Genomic DNA, 26743 nt, shown 5'->3' on the forward strand with positions numbered 1-26743 from the left:
AAGGAATTGTACACCCAGCGGATCCACATGGTGGTGATGGGTTTCTCCCCAGCAACATGTCAAGTGCTGCTTGGAGCACACCAAGAACAAGGTATTTGCAGACAGAGCTGTTCTGGCAACCAACCAACCCCTGCTATGAAACTAAAAGCATGCCATAAAAGTCATGACTTTCCACTCAGCCCAGCACCACCAATTCCTCAGTAGTTAGGGCAGGAAAGGTTTACAGATGATTATGTAATTGTAATGGCAACCACTATGAGTTAAAAGAAAATCTGAACCAAAAACACAATAATAGTTTTGTTTGTGCCCAGCTGAAGTTTTCTAGACCATTTTCCAACACTAACTTTGCTTAACATCCACCACCTCAGCTTTCTGACTCTTTTGGGACACTACCACACAATGCTCATTCTTGTCACAAACAGAAACACGTGGTCAAGTCCATTCGTACTTACATAGCTTATTACCAAAGCAGCTCTCTTCAAAAAAGGTCTTGCAGTGTACAAGAAATTCTCATTGATATTTGCAGTCAGGTAGCTGAAATATAAGGAAACAAATAATTTTTAAATACTCTGAAACAGTAACTTATTTTTCAAACTGGAAGAAAGTTATGCTTTATTTTAACCACCCTCAAATATCTTGCTGTAACAAGACCCCTTCTATACTTCAAAGCCCTTTCAAGGATAGAATTACAATTGTAAAACAGAAGTTACTTGAAATAATACATGCTCTAAGACACTGAAGTTTCCCCCACAAATTCTGTGGAGTTTTTTTGCTTTTTGACTTGTTTTCTGTATGTTCATCTGTTTTTAAATCATCAGTTAACTCCTTAATCCCCAGAAAAACCCACGTTACACTGTGACTGCTGTGCTCAGTCTCCCAAAGGAATGTATCAACACAACAATTCAATTTCAGTCTACAATTAAAATGCAAAACCTCCTTGCTCCCAGCTCCCTCCTCAGTCTCTAGAGATGGGAAAAAAACTGTCCAGTAGAACTGAACTTAAAATAAGTTTTTGTATTTTAAGGGTATTCTGCACACTTGTTTCATTACTGACAAGTCTACTGACAAGGTGTTATGATAATTAACTGCGCAGAGACAAACACACGGGTGGTTTATTGTCCTAGGAGTGCTCATGAAAACCTTTCTGTTTCTCAATGAATAAAATTAAGCTCTATCTGGAGCCTAAGCTACATATTTATTTTACTGTAGGGTAGAAGCACTTGTCCAATTCCAGGGAGTCTTCTTAATGTAACAAATGGTGCCATCCCTAAGACATTAATTCAATGAGAATTCCATTTCTACAGAACCTGATAGAGTTTTTGTCACTGTAATAAAGCACTGAGAAACAGAAAGAAATACAGAAGAGATACGAATATTTTAAGTAGAGAGGAACTAGAAAACTATTGGAAATCTGACAGATAATTTTAAGAAGTTATAAATAAGAAGTAAACAAAATAAAATAAACATTTTGGGTTCTTCTGCGTAACAAATCAGTACCAGGATACTCTATTTAAATGATTTACAGAAATTACAGAATGAATCAACACCTGCACACAAGTTAGTTTTCCAAGCATGACAGCGTCATACATTTTTCCCGCGAACATCCAGCACATAAACTGCATCTTATTTCCTTCCCAAATTCCTCAGCACAATTTATCATCTGACTGCTTCCACCCTTCAAGTCTCAGAGGAAAAAAAAACAAGACTACAGCATTTCCTAATGCTGGTAGGAGTCATTAATATCTGGCTTTTTGTTCAAATATTCTATAGTAGGAAGCTTGCAATCCTGGTCACCACAGAAGGATGGAGAAAAAAAACTGCATTACAGACAAAAGCAATAGCGACAAAGCCAGCAAGAAACAGTCAGCATTTAACATCCAGAAGGACATCTGGGTGCCTTCTAGAAAACAACCCATCTTCAGAAAACTTTCCCTAAGTACCATGCCTAAAACTAAACTAAAACCAACCACACATTGCAAAGAAAGTCAAATGACTTTGCATCTTTGGCGACTACTTACTTAGAAATGTTGACATTTAAGCACAGAATCTGACTTAAATGTCAGATGAATCTTCAAGGGCTGAACTCTGTGAAGTGCAAAGTTTTTTGAGCTCCCACTGATTTTAATCAGGCTCCAGTAAGCACAAGTGAGATGAAACTAAGTCTCCAGCTTTCCTTCTCTGTGAAAGGTCAGGCTGGCCTTCAAGTGTTCACCATGGCCCTGCTCCAAAACCCACCACAGCCGAAGGGAATGGCTCTCAGAGACTTTAATAGCATTTGGATCAAATCCTGGTCTTTTGTTCCCCATTGGAACCCTTTATGAAGTGTAACCCCCTTGTGATTTGCAGCAAGAATAGAAGTGTTAGGTTGCATTTTGTTTGTATTTTTTTATAGGTGGCGGGAGGTGAGACTATTAATCACACGGCCTGACTGTTTTCATTATGAAGAACCTGTTTTCACTTGCTTGAAGTTTTAACTAGCTGTAACACTTTGGGCAGAGATTTTCCACTACAAATATTTGCTTTAGGTGGAATTATTCTGAAAAAAGAGCAGCCAGATCAGTTCAGCTTCCTTTCTCTGACACTCCAGTTAGAGACAGAGGAACACTTTTATTGGTGTTAAGAAGTTTGCCAACTTTGTCCTCAAGAAACCGTATTGCCTCACACCAGCGACTTGAAACTGGCAAAGCTGCCATCACCTCTGGGCCGCATGCTCACCGCCCACATCCAGGCAAGCTACAGGGAACACGCAGACCCCACCACTCTGCACATGCAGGGCAGGGATCTGAGACTTAAGATAACATTTCCCTGTATACTCTTTCATCTTTGGCAGTACAGTGAAGCAATGGTCAACTCTTCATACCTTGGTTCTCACAGAATCGCAGAATTGTTTTGAGTTGGAAGGGACCCATAAAGGCCATCTGGTCCAACTCTCCTGCAGTGAACGGGGACACTCACAGCTAGATTAGGATGCTCAGAGCCCCATCCAGCCTGACCTTTTTCTCTGCCTGTAAATAACTAAAGTGATGCCTGAAACTCACACCTTCCTAGCAGCAAGTATAACACCACACCACACAAGCTACCAAACAGTTTTAAGGCGTGAGTTTATCTACAAGTCAAAGTAAATCTGAAGCACTCCACAGAATTAAAGGCAGATCCTGTGGTAGCTCTGGCCACTGCCAGGATTTCAGATCAGGCCTTCAGAAAATCTTGAGTCTTCTCACCATTTGTGTTTGTGGAGCAATAATGGCAAGAAAAAAGAAAATAAGAAGAAATCTTTACATAGGCACTATCTGCAAATCACAACGCTGCACTGAAGAACAATGAACTGCAACACAGTAGGAAACAGAGTAAAAAAGGAGGAATGGGTGAAGCAAGAGCGTTCAGAGAGTCCAGAACTTTTTTATCTGTCCTCCAAATCTTTTTACTGCTTTGATTATAAAATGTTTCTTTCCATGACAGTCCAACCAAGAAGCAAAAAGTTCATTTTCAGAAAGCTGCCATCCTGAAGTCTACCTGGAAACCATGACAGAGAACACTACTCAGAGTTTGGTATCCAAGCTGTCTTCCCATTAAATCAACTTGCACAAGTGACATAAACATATGATTTCCCTCAATTAATCAGTGTTCTACAAAATCCATGTGGCTTTCCAGAGCACCTCATCCAATCTTCAAGTTGGATATTAGGAAAAATTTATCCTCCAAAAGAATGCTGCTGATGCATTGGAACAGGCTGCCCATGGAGGTGGTGGACTCATCAACCCTGGAGGTGTCCAAGAAACATGTGGACACAGCACTGAGGAACACAGTTAGTGGGCATGGTGCAGATGTGTTGGCAGTTGGACTAGATGATCTTAGAGGTCTTTTCCAATCCTTATGATTCTGTGGTTCCACAACTATGGAGTTTACTTTTTGGTTCAGGAAAGTTAACTAGGAAAACATCTCACGTCTGGTGTGAGTGAAGAAAAATACATGTTTGTGCATTAAAATCAAATGAACTGCAAATGACACCTGGAAGTTTGCTAAATGTTAGCAACACAGAGAGTGTGCAACATAGGCATGTGAAATCTAGATGTGTCTGCAAGCTGCAAATCATACTGAGCTTTGCTCAGACAGCCTTAGGATCAGCCAAAGCTCTTGATTTTGTCCTTAAGTAGGACAATCAAAGAAATCACTATTACTTAGCTTAACTGTTTTATACCTGTTTATAATAGCTGCCATGAATAAAGTCATTTACAGGTCAGATTTCTGTGCATTTGCACACCACAGAAGGCTGCCAAATATCCCACTGTTAATGGGAGCCACTCCCTATCACCTGCTCCACCCAACCATTGTAATGTGGCTCCTGATGCCAAAACACACACACACATTTCCACATGAGAGCAGGCGTGGGATGTCTGTAGGAAAAACTGTATGGACGGTAGCCCCATGCAGCAAAATACTACCTCCAGAACATAAGGTGAACATTTCAAGATGTGGGTCTCCCAGATTTTCATGATGAAAAGATGGAGTTAGAGCAGGAAGTTCGTACCATCAGGTTTACAGAATGGCGAGAAACAAGCATGCTTGGACAGAGGGTCTACCTCTGCTTTGTGCCAGCTTTCCCACAAAGCAGAACAGCATGTAATTGGCTACTTGCTATCTTTTAACAGCCTTTCAGGAACACTCCCTAAAGCAACTAGAATCACAACAAACAGTAAATCCAAAAAGCGCTTAATAACGCAGGAACCTCTTTTGCACAGTTTGAACAAAGGCCAAGACAGCTCTCTGGCAGCTCCGGCTTCCTGAAAAGCACAGCTCATCCTGAAACCAATTACATCATCAGAGCACTCGGAGAGCTCATAATTGAAGACAGCAGAGTAGGTGGCCTAGTAAAACTCAATACCGTGCAGTTTACAGAAATGTAAACTTTCCTGGTACCAGATGGACCTCGTGTTAATCAAAACAAACTTTGCTAAGAAGCAGACAGCTTTTTAATTTGCCTTTACTGTTGAAGGCACCCAGAGTTTACAGACGAGAGTGGGACAGCTTCTCAGCTGCAGCTAATTGCCGTGACATGGAGACATCACAAACCGCTATCAGCAACACATTTATCCCACAGTGTAGCTCAGTGTCAGTGTAAAACAAACTCTTGTGTTCTCTTTGAAAGCTTTCTCAAGGAAAAAAAGCGAACAATTGTAAGTACGATGGATGCTCCCCACTGGGGACATCTAAAAGACCAAGATAATGACACAGTACAACGGCTCTATGGTATTCTGAGAGCTTGTTTTGGGCAGGTCCCTCAGCTGTGAGAAGATTGTTGCTCCCACCTCCATCCTCCCCAGGAAGCAGATCTAACTCACAGCAACCAACAGCATTTTGAACCAACACTTTGGGAACCTCTGTGTTCGGGAAAACGTTTGTAGGATAAGTATAAAAGCAAGGCTGTTATCTTAATCTTAATTCCTGATGATAAGAGCAAGATACCTCTAATCAAGGCATTTTTCAACGCAGAAGGGGTTGCTTTAAGTGAATGCTGAAGCTTCAGATCATTGGTAGATTCACATCTAGTCAGTAAGACAGACTCCCCTTCTGACATGGCAGAAGTTTTACAGGATTCAGATTCTGTCTGTCTTTACCATTTCTACTTAGAGATGACTTCATTCCAGTCTGCCCAGCCAGCCACATCTTAGGTTACAGAAGGAGCTTTTCAGCTTAGCTTGGCCTATATTTCTCCTTTGGGAGGACCATCAAGGGGCAACTATATGTGATAGTCCAGTCAGAAAACAGGAGTGCAAATCTGTCATGGAATAAAAAATACAAACGAAAAAGAAAAAACAATCTATTTCAAACATGTCTGGATTTTTCACTTCCTTAAAATACCTGTCAATGCAGGGAAATATCAGTCACAGCTACAACTTTTGCAAGTGAAAAGAAAGAAAAGCACTTCTGCTTCCCTTTTTATGAGAAGTCTCAACATTCCCTGCAGTGCAGTGCAGGAGCAGTATCCCTGCTCCTTGTCTCCCTGGAGAGCCTTAAACCCCAGCTGCTACTACCCACGCAGACCCAGATGCATAAACACACACAAGGAGAAGCAGTTTTACAGACTTTAAATGCCATGGAAAGATTTTATGAAAGTCACAACTGCTTTAACTCATTTGCACTGATAATGGAATATACACTTCAAGTAAGTTTTCAGTTATGAGCATAAGTTTGGAGTTCTTGCTCTTTATTTGATACCCAGAGCAAAACAGAGCAGAGTACAACCACATTGGCATAATATAGCTGAGAAGGTGGCCCCACGTGTGGCCTTTTTCTGCTGTTACGCTAATGTACGTCTTTCTTTTTGGGGTGAAAATGGAGGGAAAAATCTAAGAGAAAGAGGGAAAGGGAGAGGGAAAGGCATAGCAGTGGTACAGGAAGAGAAAATAAAAAGAAGGAAGATTGCAAAACAACCGTAACTGATCAAAGATGTAACCAAGATGAAAAAGGACTTCCCCTCATACCAGACATTCCACTGACGCGACAAGGAGACAAGGTGGAGCAGGGCTAGCATGAAAAATAAGACCTCACCAAAGCACAACCACCTTCCACCAGATCTCAGGAAACCAAAGCACTATGCCTGCCATTTAAAACTTTCATTGATTTCAGCCATTTTAATTCCTCTGTGTCTCACACACAAAGCCTTGAAATCCACCACTAGATGCCATATCCCGCGTCCTAGGCCAGCTGAAGTCCAGTATAGAGATATTCACGTAACTGCATTAGAAGCAGCACTGACAACAGAATCTAGGCTTTAGCTGCTCCATGTGCTTAGCTACAAACCCCTATTTTTCTTCTGCTTGTTCTTTTGACAAGCTTTATTCATTCAGGCTGAAAGTTTTCCATTCCAGGCGTTTGTGTCAAGCTGAATTTATTTTCTTCCCTGAAGGTCTCAGGTAAAACAGACCATTTCTGAAAGAGCAATTAGAAAGAAAAATCATTGCTTTGCCCATATCGACAAATCATGCAACCATTTTGTGGAGAAAACTTCTGTGGTTGTGTACTTTGGAGCAGGGTCTTGTCATTTAGCAAGAGAAACTGCAGAGATGTTCCTGCTGTTGCTTTCAGCAACAACTCACTCTGCTTCTGGGAACATGACAAGCCACTAGGGGGAAAAAAAAATCTCTATCTGCATTGCTTAGGAGAGATAGAGACTTTTATCAGTTCCCCTGATTCTCTAGCCCTAGGAGGCTCAAAGAAGACCTTGTTGCTCCCTTCAACGACCTGAAAGAAGGCTATAGCGAGATGGGGGTCAGCCTGTTCTCCTAGATAACAGAGATAGGATGAGAGGTAACAGCCTTAAATTGCACCAGGGCAGGTTCAGGTTGGATGTTTTCTCCCAAAAGAGTAATGATGCATTGTAACAGGCTGCCCAGGGGGTGGTAGAGTCACCATCCCTGCAAGTGTTCGAGAACTGTGTGGATGTGGCACTGAGGGACATGGTCAGTGGGCATGGTGGGGATGGGCTGGGGTTACCTTAACGGTCCTGTGATTTTAACACAACTCAGCAGGAACAGCATCACTCTCCTTGCAATTGCTCCTGCAAAGCAACTGATATTCAAGCATCTCTCTGGCACTGCCTGTGCCCAGCGTGGAGGAGACAACCTGCTTGGATGTACAGAACTGACCGTATGCAGATGAGTAAGAGGCTGCATTTGAGTATTAAAAAGATGAGAGGGGATAAAGAAGAAAGAAGGCAAAGGAGGCATAAGGAGGAATGAGTACAGAAGGAGGACTGCTCAGCCTGGAGAAAAGAAGGTCCAGATTGATCTGAGAGAGGCCTTTCTGTATCTAAAGAGGTCTGTAAGAAAAAGGGACGAACTCTTTAGCAGTCTGTGGTGATAGGACAAGGGGTTTCAAACTAAAAGAGGGAAGATTTAGATTGGATATAAGGAAGAAGTTTTTACAGTCAGGATGGTGAGGCACTTGCACAGGTTGCCCACAGAGGTGGAGGAGTGTTCCCCGTCCCTGGAAACACTCAAGGTCGGGGGCTCTGAACAACCTGATCTACCTGGATGTTCCTGTTCATTGTAGGTGAGTTGGACCAGATGGCTTTTAAGCATCCCTTCCAACTCAAATGACTCCATGATTCTGTGAGGAGAACTGAAGAGAAAGGAAGGAAAGGACAGAGATACAGGGAGACACTCAGACCTCTGCTTTTGTAAGAGATCCAGTGGCAGTATCCAAGGAACCTGCTGCCACTCAATTTGTCGTGTCCCCAGTGAGCACTGAGGATCTGAGCCGTGACATGAGCAGCGGGAGCAGCCTGTCTCCCCAGTGCAGCACTGCTTCAGGAAGCAGCTGTGCTTTCAGCTAACCAACCTAGCACGAGCAGATGGCCTGAAAACACAGAGGACAGCCAGGATTCCTGCAGAACGACTGCTACCTCTGTGTCTCTGCAGAAAGCTGGCAGCTTGTGAATACAGGCTGCCCCAAAACACAGCACAGCACAAGAGCCGGGCTCATGGGCTTGGTAACAGGGCTGTATGGAAACCCACTGTGTGCTGTATGGAGTGTGTGGGCTGCGAGGTAGCTAAAACAGGATCCCTAATCACAAAAAAATGCCTTTAATGGGAAAAAGGAGGAGGTTATCCTCCAGTCATGCATGAGTCTCCATTACTGCGAGTGGAAATTATGGAGGTGTCCCTGGGAAGCAAGTGTCCTAGTAAACATTTACAAACAAACCATAAAAGATGTGGAGGCCTGCCGCATTGCTTTGATGCTCTCCATAAAGCATTTCATGTCAATAAACACAAACTTTGGTCCAAGTAGTCTGCTGAGCTACAGAAGGAACCCTGGTGGCTTGAAATCGTGCATGTGCAATTAGGAAACTAAGGCTCTTGCTTCTTGCTGCTGTCTTTGTCTGGAATCCCAGTAAGTAAACCTAATAAATTAAAGCAAAAGGCTTCAACAGAGCAGAAGAGAAGAAACAAACCCTTTCCATCAGTAAACCACAGCAGAGAAAGGGCACAGAAATCAATGTATGTCAGAGGAAAGATGCAGCAAATTGTATATACTACTGCTAACTACAGCAAGCTATCCCAGCTTCAAATGAAATGCCAGAAAAAATCAAGAGAGAAAGGAAAAAATGTTTACAAAATAAAAATCAGACGACACCATGCAGGCAGCCAGCCCCAGAACACGGAGTGTGGAGACTCAGTGAGCAACCCTGGGCAGGGATGGATGTGTGCCAGGAACTGCAAAGAGCTCTCCCCGAGAAGATGCTCAGCACCTCCTCATCTGCTCATCAGCCCTAAACAAAGTGACACACACTGATTTTAAGTGTAGGGGTAGGTAAAGTTCATCTGGTCCCAAGCCTCAGAGCTCCTGAAGCAGCTCTTTAAGGAATGTCAGTAACTCACTGGTACAGCTAAAGAGTTTGATTTGAGCAAGGAGGGGAAGACAGCAAAGTTTTATAGCTGAGTCTGCTCTCAATCAGGTTGAATGCTTGGTGTTTTTTTTAAACACACTTGCTGAAATTAGTTATATTTTTCAAATTATCATTTGGAGTCAGCACAAATGGGAAATTTTTACACTGCTTTGAGAAGCAGATAATGTTCTGAGCATTTCTGGTAAATGAAGTAAGCCTGTAAGTAAAAGCTTTTGTTTTGGAACGAGACTTGGGCAGAATTTGAAAAGAAATATGGGGAGACAATAAACGGACCCCCCTTCTAAATATAGCCTGAAAAATGTTGTTTTCTTTCATAACGTATTTGTTCTGAGATTTCTTTAATACTTCCACAATTTACTTGTAATCCAGAAACTGCCTGTCAAGTTCAATTTAAATGCACATTTTTCACTTAGTTGGAGAAGGGGGTGGAAAAAAACCACATATCTGCAGTTTGAGTCCTTCATACTGAGATAAGATGGAAAGAGGAGCAGTTATCACGCTGCTGTGGTCATGCAGAGACTGTAGATTTTCAGGACAGTAAACCAGAGAGTATTCTGAAGAGTCCATCAGCCTGAATGTCCAATAACCAATTAATGGAAATCTGCTTATATGTGCTATTAGATGAAGGCCAATAAAGCCTACATGGATTCCCCTGAAGATTCTCTGTCAATTACAAGAGATTATAAACTAATCGTTTACACTGAGAACTCTCCCAGATACCTACGATGGAATGGAAGGGGGTGGTCCATGCTTGGATCCAGACCTTCTGTCACCAGACATCAGTGGAGGAGTCACTAAATTCAGCTGCACTATCTGCAAGCAGAAGCTCTGCATGTTTTCCACAAACTTTTCCTTCAAAATGAAACCCATGTACCAGCAACTCACAGAACAGTTCTCTGGACGTCACTGACAAATAATACTTCAGGAAGAGGATATTTCCTTTCTGGAAAATTCCTAATCTGACATTTTGATCTAGCGTGTCCCTTTGCTTCCGTCAGATTAAATAAAGTAATCCACGAGTATGTCAAGCCATCTCTAAATACAAAATAAATGGTAAAAAAAGAAAGCAACTTCCTCGCTCTTCTCTTGTTAGGAAACCGTCTGTTATTTTTAACAACCTCAAGAATAGCTTGTTCTTTTTAAATATGAATGACACAAGTCTGTTAGCAATATAGAGAAGAAGAAAAATAACATTCTTCAGAGATGGTATCCTTTCAGAGAAACTTTTTGATGTTCGCAATCAAATGCAACTCAATGCCAAAGTTATACAGCAACACAGAAAGAATCTGAAAGAAAACAATTCAAAAATTGGCAGCAAATGACTGTTTTTGTCAGAAGCCCTGTAAGTAAATTGTGCCTGTGTTATTACTGTTGGCATGAAATACCAAACAATGTACTTCCAGCAACTTTCATCTCTGTCGCTTTTCCACTCCATCATCTACACACAAATCCTTAAATTCTTCAAATTAAAAATGGACCCACTCTTTCATCACAGACACTCATGGCTCTGTTCTGATATGGTTCATTTGTAAAAAGTACAAATTAAACTCCGCAATAGCTAGTAAAGATTAGTGCCTTGCTTTAAATGGATTTCCTTTGCAAAGCCCTCTTTCTATCTCATCTAAACAGATAATAAATGGTAAAAGCCAAAAGCACATCAATAAAAGAATAATTCTGAAACTTGGCAGAATTAGAAAAAAATAATTATATTTTATCCTATTCTGACCGCAACTCAGTCTCATCTACTGCCAGAAAAATGAGACCACAAATATCCCAGCCGTCTGTAAGTCACTAAGATAATCTCTTTGAACTGCACTGGCAACTTCCAAAAATAAGTAACAGCAAGAAAACTACACCATTTTGTAGTCTCCTTCTGCCACAAAAGTGGGCTTTCATTTCTGATATTTAAAAACTTGGCTCACATGGAAGATCCTGCATAGTTGCTCACAAGAAAGCTATCGGGCTGTTGCACTCAGCCAAAAATATGAGCAGCTTCTGCCTTGGGGAGTTTGCAACAGCCTGTAATGCATATCCAGCCACATCAAACTTTCATAGGATGGGACAGGAGCTGACACTCAGTAATACTCAGCTGTGTATTTATACGGATGACCAAACATTCCCATGTAATCGATGGCTTCTCCTTCCCAGAAACCTAAGGAGAGAAGGTATGTTGTCTGTTTGGCTGGAGGCAAATGCGTGAAAATGTATAATGAAGTTTGCTCGTGGCCTCTGATGTCACCAATGTCCGGGCGGCTCAGGTAGGCCACAGCCAAGATCACTTTAACAAGAACATCTTGTAACAAAAATCCCATCATAGCTCCCCAGTGCAACACATCTCCATTCTGCCCAAGGGTTGCCCACTTTGGCATCACACCCACCCCAAAAAAGCCAACCAAAAGGAGACAGCAATGCTTGCCTCTACAAGGCATGACACTGGCAGTATTTTCAAAGGCTAGGACTTGGCTCGGGAGCTCCTGCCGGTTGGCTTAGCCACACAGAGGGGCTGACTGAGCCCAAAAACTAAAGTACAGCCACTGATGGAGTGAAGGTGAAGGCAGACAGGACCCTGGTGGGAGAAAACAGGCTGGCACAGGCAAGGAGAAGAAGCCTCACATCATGAGAGAAGTGCTGGGTGTCTCATAGGATACTCTCGTAGTCTGTGATTGTCCAGACAAACACCAGTGGTGGCATCTCATAAAAAATGGTGCTGATGTCCAGACAAAATGACACAGAGGTTGGAGGAGAGCCTTTGTCATGGTGCTCGGCCAAAGAGGACACGCAGCCAGTAAAAGCCAAGGCAGGCTGTGGTGTAGGTGTTGCCATCATGTCAGCTTGCTGCCTGGCCAGTGGAGATGGAGTGGGATGGGATGGAGGTTTTGGACAAGAGGCCAGCAGGAAGGGCGTTGAGTGCTGAGGCGGGAGAGTGGTTGGAGTCCTGTCGCAGCAGCCTCTTGGGACAACTGCTGCTCACAAACAAGGACACAGCCAGAAACTCATCCTCAAATGCTATCACAAGAGTCACCATGGAAAAATGGAGGCATATCCTCTACTTCTCAGCTCAGCATCAGGCCTGCTCCAGCTAAAACAGGAGAACTGGAATTCCCACATTCACTGGTAAAGAACTCCCAGGATGAGCAATTCTGTAACAAAGCTGATACCAAGATTCTTGCATAGATTTGCTCGCAGGAAACACACATTTTCATTAACTGCCTCTTTTTCTCTTCTTGCTACTCTTTGATATTTGCAGTGCATATGTTTGAACCTATTATTAAGCACAATAAATAGGTCCTCACTGAATAATTAAGAAAGAAGTATCAGCAAGCATGAGTAATATTGCCAGCCACAACTGAGGACAGAAAGCTGCCATTATTTCTGTATTTGAGTTATTGATTAAACGTAATATCCGTAAAGCAGCAATCAGAATTGCTATTTCACAACCATTCCCAGAGAAACAAAGGCTTGTTCCAAGTGCCAATCACATATAATCTTGTGGTTAAAATGCAATTAAACGAGTAAAGCACCCAACATACCCACAAGCTAAACAAAAACAAATCACAGAAATCTGAACTGTAGAGCAAAAACAAAGGCAATATTTTAAAGCATAATTCAAAATGAAGTGTCAAGACAGGCTGTTGCTTATAAGCCATTCTAAAAACTGTCAAATTACATCTATTATCAACACAAAGGAAAAGGGGTCTTTTTACAAAATATATCACAGTAGGAAAAGTCTCGTGAAATAGTAATGCTTTACTTACTCCAAAATACTCTTTCTTTTTTTTTTTTTCTTCTTTTTTATATTGTCTTGTTTACTTTTGAAGTTCTTTTAACCAGTATGAGAAGAAAAACATTCTTGAATTAACTATGCATAACTCTTGCCCTCAGACCCGGAGGAAAAAAGGCCATTCTGAGAAGAACAAGATTAACAATAATGCCAAACAAATCTACTGATTTAGCAGTCTCAGTTTGTTCATCAGAGAGCAATATCCTCACCTAAGGCCATTGGGCTCTCTGAGAACAGCCAGAGGCAGAAAAAAGCCATGCCAGGGGGACACCATTCCCCCTCGAGGCCCAAGGATAGCAATGATGAGTCCAACAAGTCGCCATCTCCCACACGGAAAGGGGCCATGCATCCCGCAAGGGAATAGCCACGTCTTTTTAGCAAGCACATAAGCTTTCACACCAAACTTAATTTGTCAATCCCAGCTTGTTGAGAAACAACAGTTTCTATGGAATTTGGCCAACACACAAACCTGAAGTGGCTAGTGTAGGAGGTGCACACGCCACAAGTGCCAGCCTTACTTCTGAGTTTGTCCTGATAAGTGTGCACAGGGCAGGGTTCTTTTGCTGCAGGACTTCCTGAGGAGCAGAGGTAGCAGGGTAGAGGTTGCCTACATAGCTGCTGCCCATCAAAGCCTCCTCTGGAGAGCAGAATCTTGTCCAACTGCAAGTACTTGAGCAAAGCTATTTCATCTACTTCAGCTTTGTTTCCCTGAATTGATAGCTCAGGGCTAGCACACAGAAGAGAGGAAAGGGCACTTTTGACCAAGAATTTTATAAGATGGATGGAGTGAGCCAAGGCGAAGTGCTGATGAACATAGAGTGCTTCAGGCAACTTAATAAAACTGGTGTTATGAAATCACTACAAATCATCTGCATGAGCTTTAAGTCTTGACGAAATCACACACACTGTGTTACTCCATAGGCTGCTTGCCTCAGGTAAAAAGAAAAGTTCTGCCAGCTTCGCTGGTACCTATGACAGAGCATTACCCATGTCTCCCCTATTTTTTGTTGCTTTTAACCTCTAATAGGCTTGTTTTACTCCCCTGATCAGATCCAGGATTCTGTCCCTTTGCAAACAGGCACCTGACAACACGTCACAGCAGCTGTCTACAGAATTAGGACACAGACTTCGAAACACACAGAGGCAAATTGATCCAATCGATCTCTAGGAGAGTTGAGAAGCCCATGGTCCTCAGAGACCTTTATTTTTTCAATCTGCAATGAAAGAGCCTGGCAGCAAACTGGAGAAAGCCAGTTTTATAAGCTGGGAGGGAAATGATTATAGAACTGTAGCTGCTAAGAGATCTTCCAGCTGGTTTAAATGATTTGGCCTCCTTATGAAAAGTACTGAAGGAAAAAAAAACTCCTGAAGGTCAGTTGTAGTGCTGCAGGTATCGCATGAAACGAACTTCCCAATTTATCCTCAAATGTTTAATTCAGAGATGGGGACCAGGAGGCATAGAGAGGAGGAACAGAGGTTATTACATCCTTATGTAAATACAGATTAAAGAAGCAGACCAGCTCCTGCAGTATTTTACACAAATTAACAGAATCTGGAGAGGGAGCAAAGAGCAACATCACTTAATTGGAGCTCCTTGCATTGCAGCAGCTAGGAGCTCTGATGAGAGGGGAATTCAGTTTCATAGAATGGTTTGTGTTGGAAGGGACCTTTAAGATCATCCTGTTCCCACCCCCCTGCTATAGGCAGAGACACCTCCTTCTAGACCAGGTTGCTCAAAGCCCCATTCAGCCTGGCCTTGAACGCTTCCAGTAAGGGGGCATCCACAACCTTGCTGGGGAACTTGCTCCAGTGTCTCACTACTCTCATAGTAAAGAATTTTTTCCTGATATCTACTCTAAATCTACGCTCTTCCAGTTTAAAGCCATTTCCCCTTCTCCTGTCACTACCTGCCCTTAAAAAAGTTCTCTCCCCAGCTTTCCTGTAGGCCACTTTCAGGTACTGGAAGGCTGCTATAAGGTCCCCTTGAAGCCTTTTCTTCTCCAGACTGAAAAGCCCCAACTCTCTCAGCCTGTCCTCATAGGGTAGGTGCTCCAGCTCTCTGATCGTCTTCATAGCCGTCCTCTGGACCTGTGTTGGGGCCCCAGAATTGGGTGCAGTACTTCAGGTGGGGTCTCAAGAGAGCAGAACCACAAGCCTCTGGGTGCAACCATGCAGCCAATTCCTTATCCAGTGAGTGGTCCATCCATCAAATCCATTTTTCTCTAATTTGACAACCAGGATCTCATGCGGGACAGTGTCAAACACTTCACACAAGTCCAGGCAGATGACATTTCACAAGAATCACACAAGAATCACAAGAATCACAAGGTTGGAAACGACCTATAAGATCATCCAGTCCAACCATCTCCTCATCACCATTGCCACCATTTGTTGCTTTTCCTTTACATACTGATGCTGTAAATCCGTGATAAAATGGAGTTGCCTCTGAACTTGCTCTGCCGTGGCTCAGAAGAGGCTTTTACTGTTGAGTGGAATACCTTTTCCTAAAGAGAACTGATCCAATTTGGTTCATCTTTTTATGACACGGGCTTCACTGTTATGCATGCAGTCTATTTCTGAAGGAAGCAATACAATTTCTAAAATGCTTGTAGAAAGGAGGAGTGTTTGCATCAATTGAAACACTTTGGCTATCTTGCAATCCAGAGTTGCAAGTAACTTTGCCAGCCCCACGCTGCATATCTACGAGCTCCACAGGGAAAAGAAGTGGAGCTGCAATGGCCAGTCTTCAAAAAACTAGGCTGGGAGGATAAGGAGCAGCATCTTAATAGCCTTCTCTTTCTATCCCGCCCCTGGGAAAACCATAGCTGTTGCTAACTCTTTTTCAACATTTCTTATTTAGCAAATGTCCAAAACAGAATCAAAGCATACTGTTTCATTGAGAAATGCTTTTTCTCTTTTTTTGTTGTTGTTGCAGATGCTTAGGGTTAACAAAAAAACCAACTCTGTTTTAAGCTAAGCTTTTCAAGATGTATTTTTATCTTTTTTTTTTTTCCTCCATTACGACAAAATCTAATAATTTAATTTTCACTCTGTTAGCAGGGGCTGTGCCTGATCCCTCCTTCCTGCAAGGTCAGCAGGCTGTGCTCTGCTTTGGTTCCTTGCTGGCACAGGCTGCACACCGCTGTTGGCAGCTCCTGTGCTGGCAGGAATACTGAAAACCTGAGGTCACCACACTGCCTTCTCATCTGCTTGGGATGGGAAGGGCAGGCTGGAAGCAGCAGCTGCATCCAGCATGCACAGTGGCACTGCTGGTTGCCAGAGGCTCTCCCTGCTTGAGCACAGAGCGAGGCTCAATGCCCAATCCAGTGTCTTTGACCAGGTGCAGATACAGATCCTGTGGCTGCCTCTGCAATAACATCTGCAGAACAGGGACTTGTATTAGAATCTCAACTCTTACCCCCTTCAGCCATTCCCCAACTGTACACAAGCTGACTTTAAAATCTGACCACGTCAGGTACCTCATATATTTCTTTTTTTTTTTTTTCTTTCCTGCTGACCTCTCTTACTGACTTTGCAAGGCCACATCTGATGTAAATAATATCAGCCTTCACCAGGCTACAGAAAGGGAAGCTGAAACCCCGTGGACTCCATCCCACTTTCATTTCTGTCAACGGCCTCCTCTCGCTGATTTCACGGCAAGAATCATGACTTCTTTCCACTTCTTTATTATTATTTTTTACAACAACCTCTGGTTCAGGGCCAACACTTGATGGAGAATGAGCCAATTCCACCGGGTGCTGTTGATCCATGTCCTGCTGGCATTCCTGGCGCTCACTGACCCACTGTGCAGAATTTACAATGCTTGTGTGAGCACATCATTGCCTTCCCACCCTCCACTGCCCTCTTTGCTCATCCCCTGCAACCACTGCGTGCAATGCGAGGCTGACAGATCGATCTCCACCCCTGAAACAACAGGCATCAAGCCACATGCCCAAATACTGATGAAAGCAGCTGGAAACCTCTGCAAGAAGAGTAAGAGGAGCAGGGGGGGAATATCCATGAAGGCTAACTTTTGCCAAGGGAAAGGAGGCTCCCTAGCCATCCCTCTGATCAGCAGTGAAAGGGAAGGGGCATGCAGGGCCACCCTTCCCTTCAAGCTGTCCTCTTGGGACCCTCTTTCTCTCCTTGGGCTGCAGATAGAGTAGACCTCCCTCAGACACAGTTCACCAAAAATCCAAACAGTCCAGACACAGAGCAGACTCTAACCACAAGGCCCTAAGAAAAATAGAGTTACTGATGGAGAAAAAACATATTTTAGATCTAGTATTTATTGCGCTAAAGAGTGCAGGATATCTTCACCCTCTTGGCAATCCTGCCTTTGAGTTCCCAGCAAGTGGCCTCAGCTTTGATGGAGAAACAGGCTGCAGAGCCTCACAAAGCATGGGGCTAGCTTTTCATTTGCTGCTCTGCAGGTCAGTTAAGGAGCCAGACTCACAAATGGAAAAGCTTTTGTCATCTCACAATAGCAATGCACAGACAGACTGGGTTTTGACTGGGAAAAAAAAAAAAAAAGGAGACTACAAAATAAAGTTGATATGGTAACATATGTTTAAAATCAGTAATGAGATGGCCGGAGAAGAGCATATCCAGAGCCCTGAATGCCAGCCAGTCTTACAGCAGTTTGGCAGAGGCAACTCTGAAGAAATAAGGTGGGGATATCTGCTTTATGGCTTACAGATTGTCTGTGCCAACCTCAGACACCTGCTTTAGCAAAAATCCAGAGACCAAACAGTCCCTGACACGCTGAGGTCAGACAACCTCCTTGGGTACGAGAGGGGAGCACCCAACAGCCCCACAGCTGCAGCATCCCACCACACAACCCATCTCAAGGTGACCACTGCTGAACCCAGCACACTGTGCTGCTTGGCTTCTCTTCAGGACACAAATAACCATTATCTGTGGTTCTCTGTATGAATGCAAGGTGCCCAGCACACAGTGTACCAGTTGGCACTCCAGAAATTTAGTTTCAAGGACTTCATCTCCACAGAGTGAATTAAATGGAACAATTCATTGTAATGCCTAACACGGAGAAGTTTAGAACATGACCACCATTGGAAATGAAACAGGAGAACACGGGATGTGAATTTCCTTGTTCTATCTAAAAAGGAATGCTTGCACTTTGCTCAATGCATCTTTGCCAGCAAGAATTTTTTTTTCTTTTCAAATTTTAAAACTGCAATGTGCAGCTTTCCACTCCAAATGAATTCCCTGCTGTTTTCGGAAGAACCAGTTGTCTAACCTTCCAGATGTTCCCATGCTGCTTTGTGGCCAGCTTTAGGAGCAAGCATGTGGAAAATAAAGAACTGTTTCCAGAATGAAGCTACCTGTGTTGCAGGAGCTGCAGATGCGACTCCTACCAACACAAAACATGGGTTTCCCTATGTGCATTTTGCAGTCAGTCACTCTGTTCAAATCAATCATGAAACACAAGCAAACAAAAAAAAGCAGCTTCGTGCTGCCGGGGCATAGGATCATAACGTTTGGAAAAGACCTCTAAGTCATCTACCCCATCCCCAACCCATCCCCACCTTGCCCAATAACCACACATCCCTCAGTGCCACATCCACACGGTTCCTGACCATCTCCAGGAACGGTGACCTCCTCCACCTCCCTGGCCAGCCTGTTCCAATGCACTGACACTCCTGAGAAGGATCCCAGTGCACCTGAGTCTCTGGGACACTGCGGGACCGTCCAAGTAACGCACTGCATGCTCCTTTCTGATGTTTTGGTTTAACACCACACATCACAGATGGTTACTGCACCCATTTTGTTCCACTGCTGACTTTGCAACTTAGAACTGTGGTACTGTCTGAAACAGAGATCTGTTTCCATCAAAGCATTAATACCAATGATTGAGAAAAGGCTGCTACTAACAGCCCTAGCCGTGAGAACATTGCATGTATCTCCTGGACCTTTCTGCCCCCTGTGAACTGACAGCAATCCTGTGATTTCTACTCCTTTGATTGCTTTATAAAAAGGAGTTGCTCTTTTTTTTTTTTTAAAGAGAACAACTGACAAATTTCAAAATTTCCCTTTCAATTTTATCCTGAGGAGGGAAGGTGAAGGCTGCATAAGAAAATACTGTTTCAGAGACAATGCAAAAATGAACATTCTTTGAAAGATTTCAGCAGGGATGACTCCCAACTACATGAGAAAAAACACCTCATTTCCAAAAAAAAAAAATAAGCTGCAATGAGACCGGAGCTTCAGATTACACGAGTCAAAGAGAAGCAATTTTTTTTTTCACCCCACTATTTTTTTTTTTTTCTTATAACTTCACTGACTATTTTTAACCCTAAAAACTTGTGTTTTTTTTCTGCTCCTTGGGTCCAAGGCATATGCTTTTCTCCAGGAGACTGAACCACTGCCAAAATCCCACTGCTAGCCAAGGTTCTTAACGCTCCTCGCAACAACGTTAATTAAAACTCACACAGCAAGGAGACAGGAGTAAGGACAGATCTTTTGTTTCACAGCAAGGAAAACAGAAAACAAAAAAAGGCACAAAAATATTTTACAACATACCAACCACGAAGAAAACCAACAGGGAGGGCACAGAGGTGGGTGAATGAGCATAGAGCCCTGTGGCTCACTGCATGTCTTGTCAGTGCTTCTACTAGACTATGCTTCTACTATGCAGTATTACTTTTCAATCTCAGCCAACCTGAGATTTAAGAGCCAGCTCCCTTAATTCTGGCCCTCTCCTGCTTTCTCACCACACCTCCACAAATGCTGCATCAAAATATACCACAGTGCCATACAGAAAAAAGCAGCTGCTAATAATCATACCTCGTTATAAGGATGCCTCATCTGTACTTCTCTGAAGATTTAGCAGACTTATTATTTCCCTCTGCAGCATGATTTCCCACTCAAATATAGGAAAATGAAGGCAATAGCTATTTAAAAGCCATTTGCAACATGTTCTATATGTATTAATTTTTCAGTCTTTCGGGAACATTTTCTTACACTTTGTACCCAATTCATAAACACATATCCATTTACTTAAGAAATTTATGGACAAAAAGAAAAGTAGAACTAAAGCATCAATTTAATTTCTACTGAATAACACATATTTATTACTTTAGAATAAACAAACACTATTCCATCAAAGCAAAGCCATTACTATTTCCCGTCAACATGGCAGGGCCAGAAAGAAATATTTAGGCAACTGGAACTCACTCCAGACATTATTTCCAGGTTTTGAAATGGTTATTTCCACTAAAAGTAACAACAACTAAAACCAGCATCTCTGCAACGCAGACAGAAAGAACAACCTGAAAAGCTGCCAGTTCAACAGTGAAATGACGATGATTTCAAGAAGGCAGCAGGTCAGAGTGCAGGATGCCCTTGAATGGGATGTGGCAATTCAGCATGCAGTGCACAAGGGTTTTATCTGAAAGGCCAGCACATGCTCAGAGCAGATCTTTTTGGTTTGGGCAACCCAGAGCTACGACAGCACGGGGAGAGGAGGGAGGAAAAAAGCAGAGTAAATGGATAAGAGCTGTTTAGCTTCCTGACCATTTAGGCACTGTTTCTTAATACACATAGCGCCACAAAAAGAAGATTTTGCTGAACCAGGCAAATAGAAACCTAAGAAGGAAAACTGAAACCCCTCACCCTCATACATTTTCAGCTCTTGGGACTTCTTTGGACCCCAGCACAGAGTTGATATACCACGGCTGCTATTCAGAGTGGAATTCACTGTCTCCCATGCACATTGCCATTTAATGCCCAATGCTAAGGGCAGCTCTTCACTATAGAAATGTTTAGCCTTCACATCAGATCAAGAGGCTGCCCTCTACAGTGTATTTCTGCCATGGAAACAAGCATTTTAAGATCAAATTTGTTTCTCAAACAACAGAATTTACCTCCCAGAGTCTAGCTGGGAGTCTAGCTAGGAGAGAGGAGGGGGGAAGGTCAACATTCCCTCCTCTGCTTTCAGGAAATTAAAGTTACCCAAGAACAGGGAGGTGTTAAGAAGCCTCAGTTTCTTCCTGATGCCAATATTGGAAGGTGTCAGATGCCTTCCCCTCACACTGCTGTCAGAGCACAGTGAGGGAGCAGAGCACCACACGTCTGAACTTACGAGAAGGTTTATTTTGTCTCCTCTGAACCAGAAACACTTTAGATCATTAATTTATACAGCTCTGAGTTATTTCCTCTTTAGCTTTTTTTTTTTTTTTTTTTTTCCTCCCTCTTTAGCTAGCAAGGAGTTGGTAACACTGCTGAGTGATGGGTGCAGAGCTGAAGAGCCATGACATCACTCCATTGCTGACAGGCACAACAACCTATCCTATGGAGGCTTTTCTTCACCTAGCAGTGACCTAAACAACAACCATACAGTCATAGAATGGTTTGGGTTGGAGGAGACCTTTAAGATCATCCAGTTCCAACACCCCTGCTACAGGCAGGGACAGCACCCACTAGACAGTGTTGCTCAAAGCCCCATCCAATCTGTCTTTGAATCCACTTACCAGCAGCTACAGTATTGTCTCATGTGTCCATAGAGACCTTCTGTAGCCTAGAAAAAAAATCCAACTTCACCTCGAGGCTGAAGAAAGGTCAGCCAGCTCCGGGGCTGTGCCAGGACTGTGCCAGGCTGCCTACTCACCTTCCAAGGGAAATGGGAGCTTTGCGAGCATCTGCCCTTCCCTTAATGATCCTAGCAGCCTTTTTAAACTGTCTAACTCAGAGCAAGTCACTCCTGTTCAGTAAAAGCATTCTTTCTTTTTCTGTGGAACTTCATGGATGGAAATTCATAGCAAAGAGAGCAGCTCTTCCTCTGGGAAGTGCATTGCCATGGTCAGCCTTTTCTTATACTCATTAAATCATACTGTCTTTGCTTACCATCTACACAATTTTCACACAGCCATTCAGACTTTTACACAAAGAGCAAGAAGAATCCCATAAGCGTGGCAAAAGAACCCCATCCAGCATGCTCTTGAAGAGGGAGCACAAGTCTCCAAAAGGCCAGCACCTCGAGGAGCCCAGAAGAGCACACAAAGAACCAAGTTTCCTGATTAACATGAAAAGAAAGTCATCTAAGTTTTAAATCTCAAGTTTCACTGCTCACCTCACTTAGACCACTTTTGTAATAGTGCTCAACAAGGTATAAGCAGCAGCCACTACCCAAAATAATTCCACTTCATATTCCTTTTTCTCTAGTTGCCAAGATAACTCAGGACATTCTCTCCTGCTTCACTCTCCCATTAAGGAAATTTAAACTTCAGGGGGATATTGGTGGTATGTTTTTTTATCCCACACATTTTCAGTTGCTGATATTTTTTGTTGTATGTTTTTTTCAGAATGGCTGCAAGTCAGAATGAAAAGCATAATTTGCTGAGTATGTCATGGTACTTGACCGAAGGAAATAAATAAAAATAAAAACAAGCACACTAAACATAAGCTTCTCATGGTCAGAGTGAAGGCAGCTGTTCTGGAGAGTCTCAGCCATTGTCACAATACCAAGCGTGCCTAGACAATGCCAGTAAAAGGGTTTAAATTGTTTCATTTACAACTAATGGTTTAACAATTTGAATTAATAGTTGAATTATTTAGTAACAACCCATGGCAATCCTCTATTTCCCCTCTTTAGAAACATACAGGAAATAAAGAATTACACCACTGGATTCTCACACTTTTAACACCAGTCTTTTTTCTTGTTCTTAACTTGCTCAGTCTCCTTTTTTGTGTTTCGGATTTCACATATATTAAAACACACAGGTATTCCAAACAAAGAAGAAAAGACAAAGAAATGCATACATCTTAAAAGACAATACTAAGATAACAGTAAACGGACATAAATTGGCTAACAGAGGACTACATCTAATGAGCCAAATAATCTACTACCAGTTCCTCTGACAGAAGGAAGGGCACTACTTTAAGAAGTCATCACTTACAGCCCATCTTTTCTCTGTTGGGTTGGTTTGTTTCGTTTCTTCTTTTACTAAGGCAGAGAGAATACATCTCTTCTCAGTAAAGGCACAGCAATTGCCATCAGACAAAGCATTGAAGGAAATAAGAACTAACAGAATGGAAAAGGCTCTCAAGACTAAATGGTCAGAAATATTCCAACATTTATTACTTAAGAAGTAAATGAGATTCCCACAGACATCATCTTGTACGTATTGCTTTACTGCAAGCAGGCTTAGAGAGCCATTCAGATCTGTACTGTCAGTTATCTCACTCTAAAACTTGTAGGGGTACAACTCATGTCATGGAGATACCAGAGATGTGGAAACTCAGCTGTACTTAATACAAACAGAGCTACAGCAATGACACCAGCTGTTCAGCTCCAATGACCCAGTAATCTTCATGATTATGTGTCCCAGTTACACCGGGATTCTGCTGGAAGGATTAGCCTGTCGTGTTATCACCATAAGCTCTCTGCTCAGAAAAGCATTAAACACAAGGACTAGATGTTCAAAATAATTTCCTGCTGAAGTACCTCAGCGTTTGTGAGCTTGAGACAAGTCAAGATCTAATTGGCAGAAAGCATTTCCACTTCACGTGAACGCATCAGGAATCAAACAGCTCAAAAGCAGGCCCCAGGAGCACCAGCTGGACTCGCTCAAGAGCCCTGAGACTTCATCCAGATGAAAACTGAGGTCTTCTTCAAATGTAACTTGGGCGACAGCCAAACGTGAGCTGCAATCCCAGGGCTCCTGTCACTCCAGAAGCCTCCTTCATGTCCTGACAGAATTACCAGAGGGCAGCCATGATGCCACGGTGTGCTCCAAATCACCACACAAAATCAAAGTCAACCTCAAGCTCAGTCCTATGCCAGAGACGCTGTCTTTTACAATTAATCATAACATCTTCCCTGAATTTGTTAGGGAAACAGCTCCCTTTTTCAAGATAAACAAAAAAATATATGTGAAAGATAATTTTTTTAAAAAATATTATTATTTTTAAGATTGAAGATCTACACAAGCTTACTGATTGCAGGTAGAAAATACTTTTTAAAATTATCTTGGTCTTCTTGCTGAACTTTATCATATTTGCAGTCATCGTTCTTTCCATAGAAGTGTGCACTTCATTACTTGGTAATGGAACAATAATTGCTCTTCACTTATGCAAGCTGCATCTCTAATTTGTAGGGGGCTTCCAAAGAGGTAATGACAGATGCTTAAACAAGTAAAATGTGAGAATACTAAACTTGTTATGTAAGAGATAATGGTACCCACAGAGCATTCTGCCAGCTGGGCCACAGTCTCAGCTGGTATAAAGGAAGTATCCTGATGTTCTGCCTTGTGTATTCTTAAACGCTGAGCCTGAAGCCAAATTAATCATATTACCTTGTGCTTTAATCTGACTAAATCTCACAAATGAAGCAACGTCAAGATAGGTCAACAACAGATGTCCCCACTTTCCTGAATGCTTCTAGGTAAGGCTGGCAGCAATTCCAAAGAAGGGATTTTTCCCTTCTGAAATTATATTTTCTGAGTTTAGAACATACTGAGTATGAAATGAAGACATCAGTCTACTTGTTTCCTGGTTTCCAGAAATGCACCAAATAAAAACTGACCTGAACATATATTGTGAGGGTAACACTGGCTAAAAAGAGCGATATATGTACAGTTTTCTCCATCTTTACTCCTGAGAGCAAAGGTTCAATACAGCTTTTTAAAATATAGCGTTTTCACTCACAGCCCTTCCAGACAAAATGTCGAATCCAGACTCTGAACACTTGCATTCATTAAGGCTTCCATGGCAATGTTCACAAGATCAAGAGCAGTGCACTCTCCAAACGTCATCTGTGTGTACAGATGCAGTATCAAGTGCACCTCCTCATATGACTAATTTTCCAATTAAGATCGAAATACTGTTGTGCTAGAAACACAAACACATGGGAAGATCTCATTCTTACCCCATTGGGATTTATTATCAAAGAGATGCTGTTTTTTCTATAATCCACTTGTGTTTCTTTAGGAAAGTACTTTTATGACATGCAAATTTTGCTCTGCAAAACAAAATTAACTCTATTTTTCTGTATTGAAACAATTTAGCACAGCTTTTACATGAAAAAAAAAAAAGTTGCTGAAGTTAGTAAATGATTAAAAGTCTTGCTTCACCTACCCTGGTCTCCTTGCCATTGCAGATATGTTACTAGCAGGACCCAAGCTATTTAATCTGAGAGTTATTGATAGCCAAATACATAAGAAACCCCACAGCAGTGATTGCTGAGTAGGTACAGCAAGCCCAGCCTTTCAGTTCACTTGGCAAAACAATAAAGCAACTATCACAGACTGCAGAACTTTCAGCTAGGAGAGCCCTGTTTAATCTACTGGAAAAAGACATAATGAGATGCAGCACTTGGAAGCTCAATTTAGATAAATCAGACTAGAAACAGGCACACCTTTATTACAGCGAGAAGAACGCACTGCTGCAACCATCCACCTAAGGACACCTCTAACATTCCATCACATCAAGTGTTTAACGCTGACGTGTGCGACACAGCTCACAGAGAAATTCAGACCTAACGCCGTAATTCCTAGATGAGGCTCTGTCTCTTGCACCATGCTCCAGCTCAGATTAGATGATCACAAATGGGTCCCTCTTGACCTTAAAGATTTACAGTGACACTTCCAGTAATGGTAAAAGTGCCTTCAAGGAGTTGTGGCTCTGCACAATCCAGAGACTGCAAACCGCATGGCGCTTTTGTGCCAGTAGCCCGTGTCATTCTCATCCCACACAAACTGTCTGAGGGCCATTGGCAAGAGCCCTGCTGGACAGATGGCATTTGAGAACCAAATTTATTCTCTCACCTCTGGGTTGGCAGCAACTGAAAGAACTGTAAAAGTCCTCATACACCTCAGAGAGGCAGCTTTCCCTCAAAACATCAGCTGTCTGACAGCGTCAGGGACTTTGTAAGGAAAAATAATAATTGTTCTAATCCACATTTCTCGGTGGATAGTCACTACCGCAGGGTCTTTATAAAAATGGCACAGCAGGAAAAGCAAAAAAATTCTCCCTAAATAACGAAGCAATTTAAAAATAGTTAATCCTGGAAACACTCTCAAAAGATTAGCCGTGGCTCAACAAACTTTAAAGATGATCATTTCTAATTTAATTTGAAGTTGAACATCCTCGTGTAATAATGGCAAAGATGAAGGACTATTAGGGAATAATCTTGTTTACGGATCAGTGAACTCAGAAAATTGCCAAGGCACTGTGAAACATATTCCTTATTCACACCTCATAATTAACTGACTGCTCTGCGGAGACAAGATGCTGCAATATTAAAGTCACTGCTGTTATTAGAAAGCTGTTCATTTGGACTGGGATGCTGCTGGGGGTTCTCGCTTGGCTCAGGCATTTGCAAGCTCCCTGGAGACAGCACCCTGAGCACATTGGAGGAGCAGACTCACAAAGTGTAATGAAGGACAGAGAAAGCCTACAATGAAAGCAGGGCTTTGCCCAGAAAAAACCTCTCTCCTTTCCTCGTGCCATCTGGGAACACATCTCTCTTAGAGGCAACAGAAAGAAAAAAAACCCACAGTTCTTTTAATTAATTCACACTGAAAGGTACTTTT

General features: G+C 42.5%; 1 protein-coding gene across 2 annotated transcripts in view; it reads right to left on the reverse strand.

The window, feature by feature from the left end:
* Positions 1 to 26743, reverse strand: part of TMTC1 (transmembrane O-mannosyltransferase targeting cadherins 1) — a 150884-nt gene that overhangs the window by 90933 nt on the left and 33208 nt on the right. For both annotated transcript variants that reach the window (XM_052668035.1, XM_052668036.1), the window contains exon 6: positions 453 to 534. In XM_052668035.1, coding sequence (XP_052523995.1) covers positions 453 to 534 — 82 coding nt within the window. The remainder of the gene's footprint in view (positions 1 to 452; positions 535 to 26743) is intronic.

Source organism: Tympanuchus pallidicinctus, unplaced genomic scaffold, assembly GCF_026119805.1.
Source record: "Tympanuchus pallidicinctus isolate F22 unplaced genomic scaffold, pur_lepc_1.0 scaffold8, whole genome shotgun sequence".
Lineage (NCBI taxonomy): Eukaryota > Metazoa > Chordata > Aves > Galliformes > Phasianidae > Tympanuchus > Tympanuchus pallidicinctus.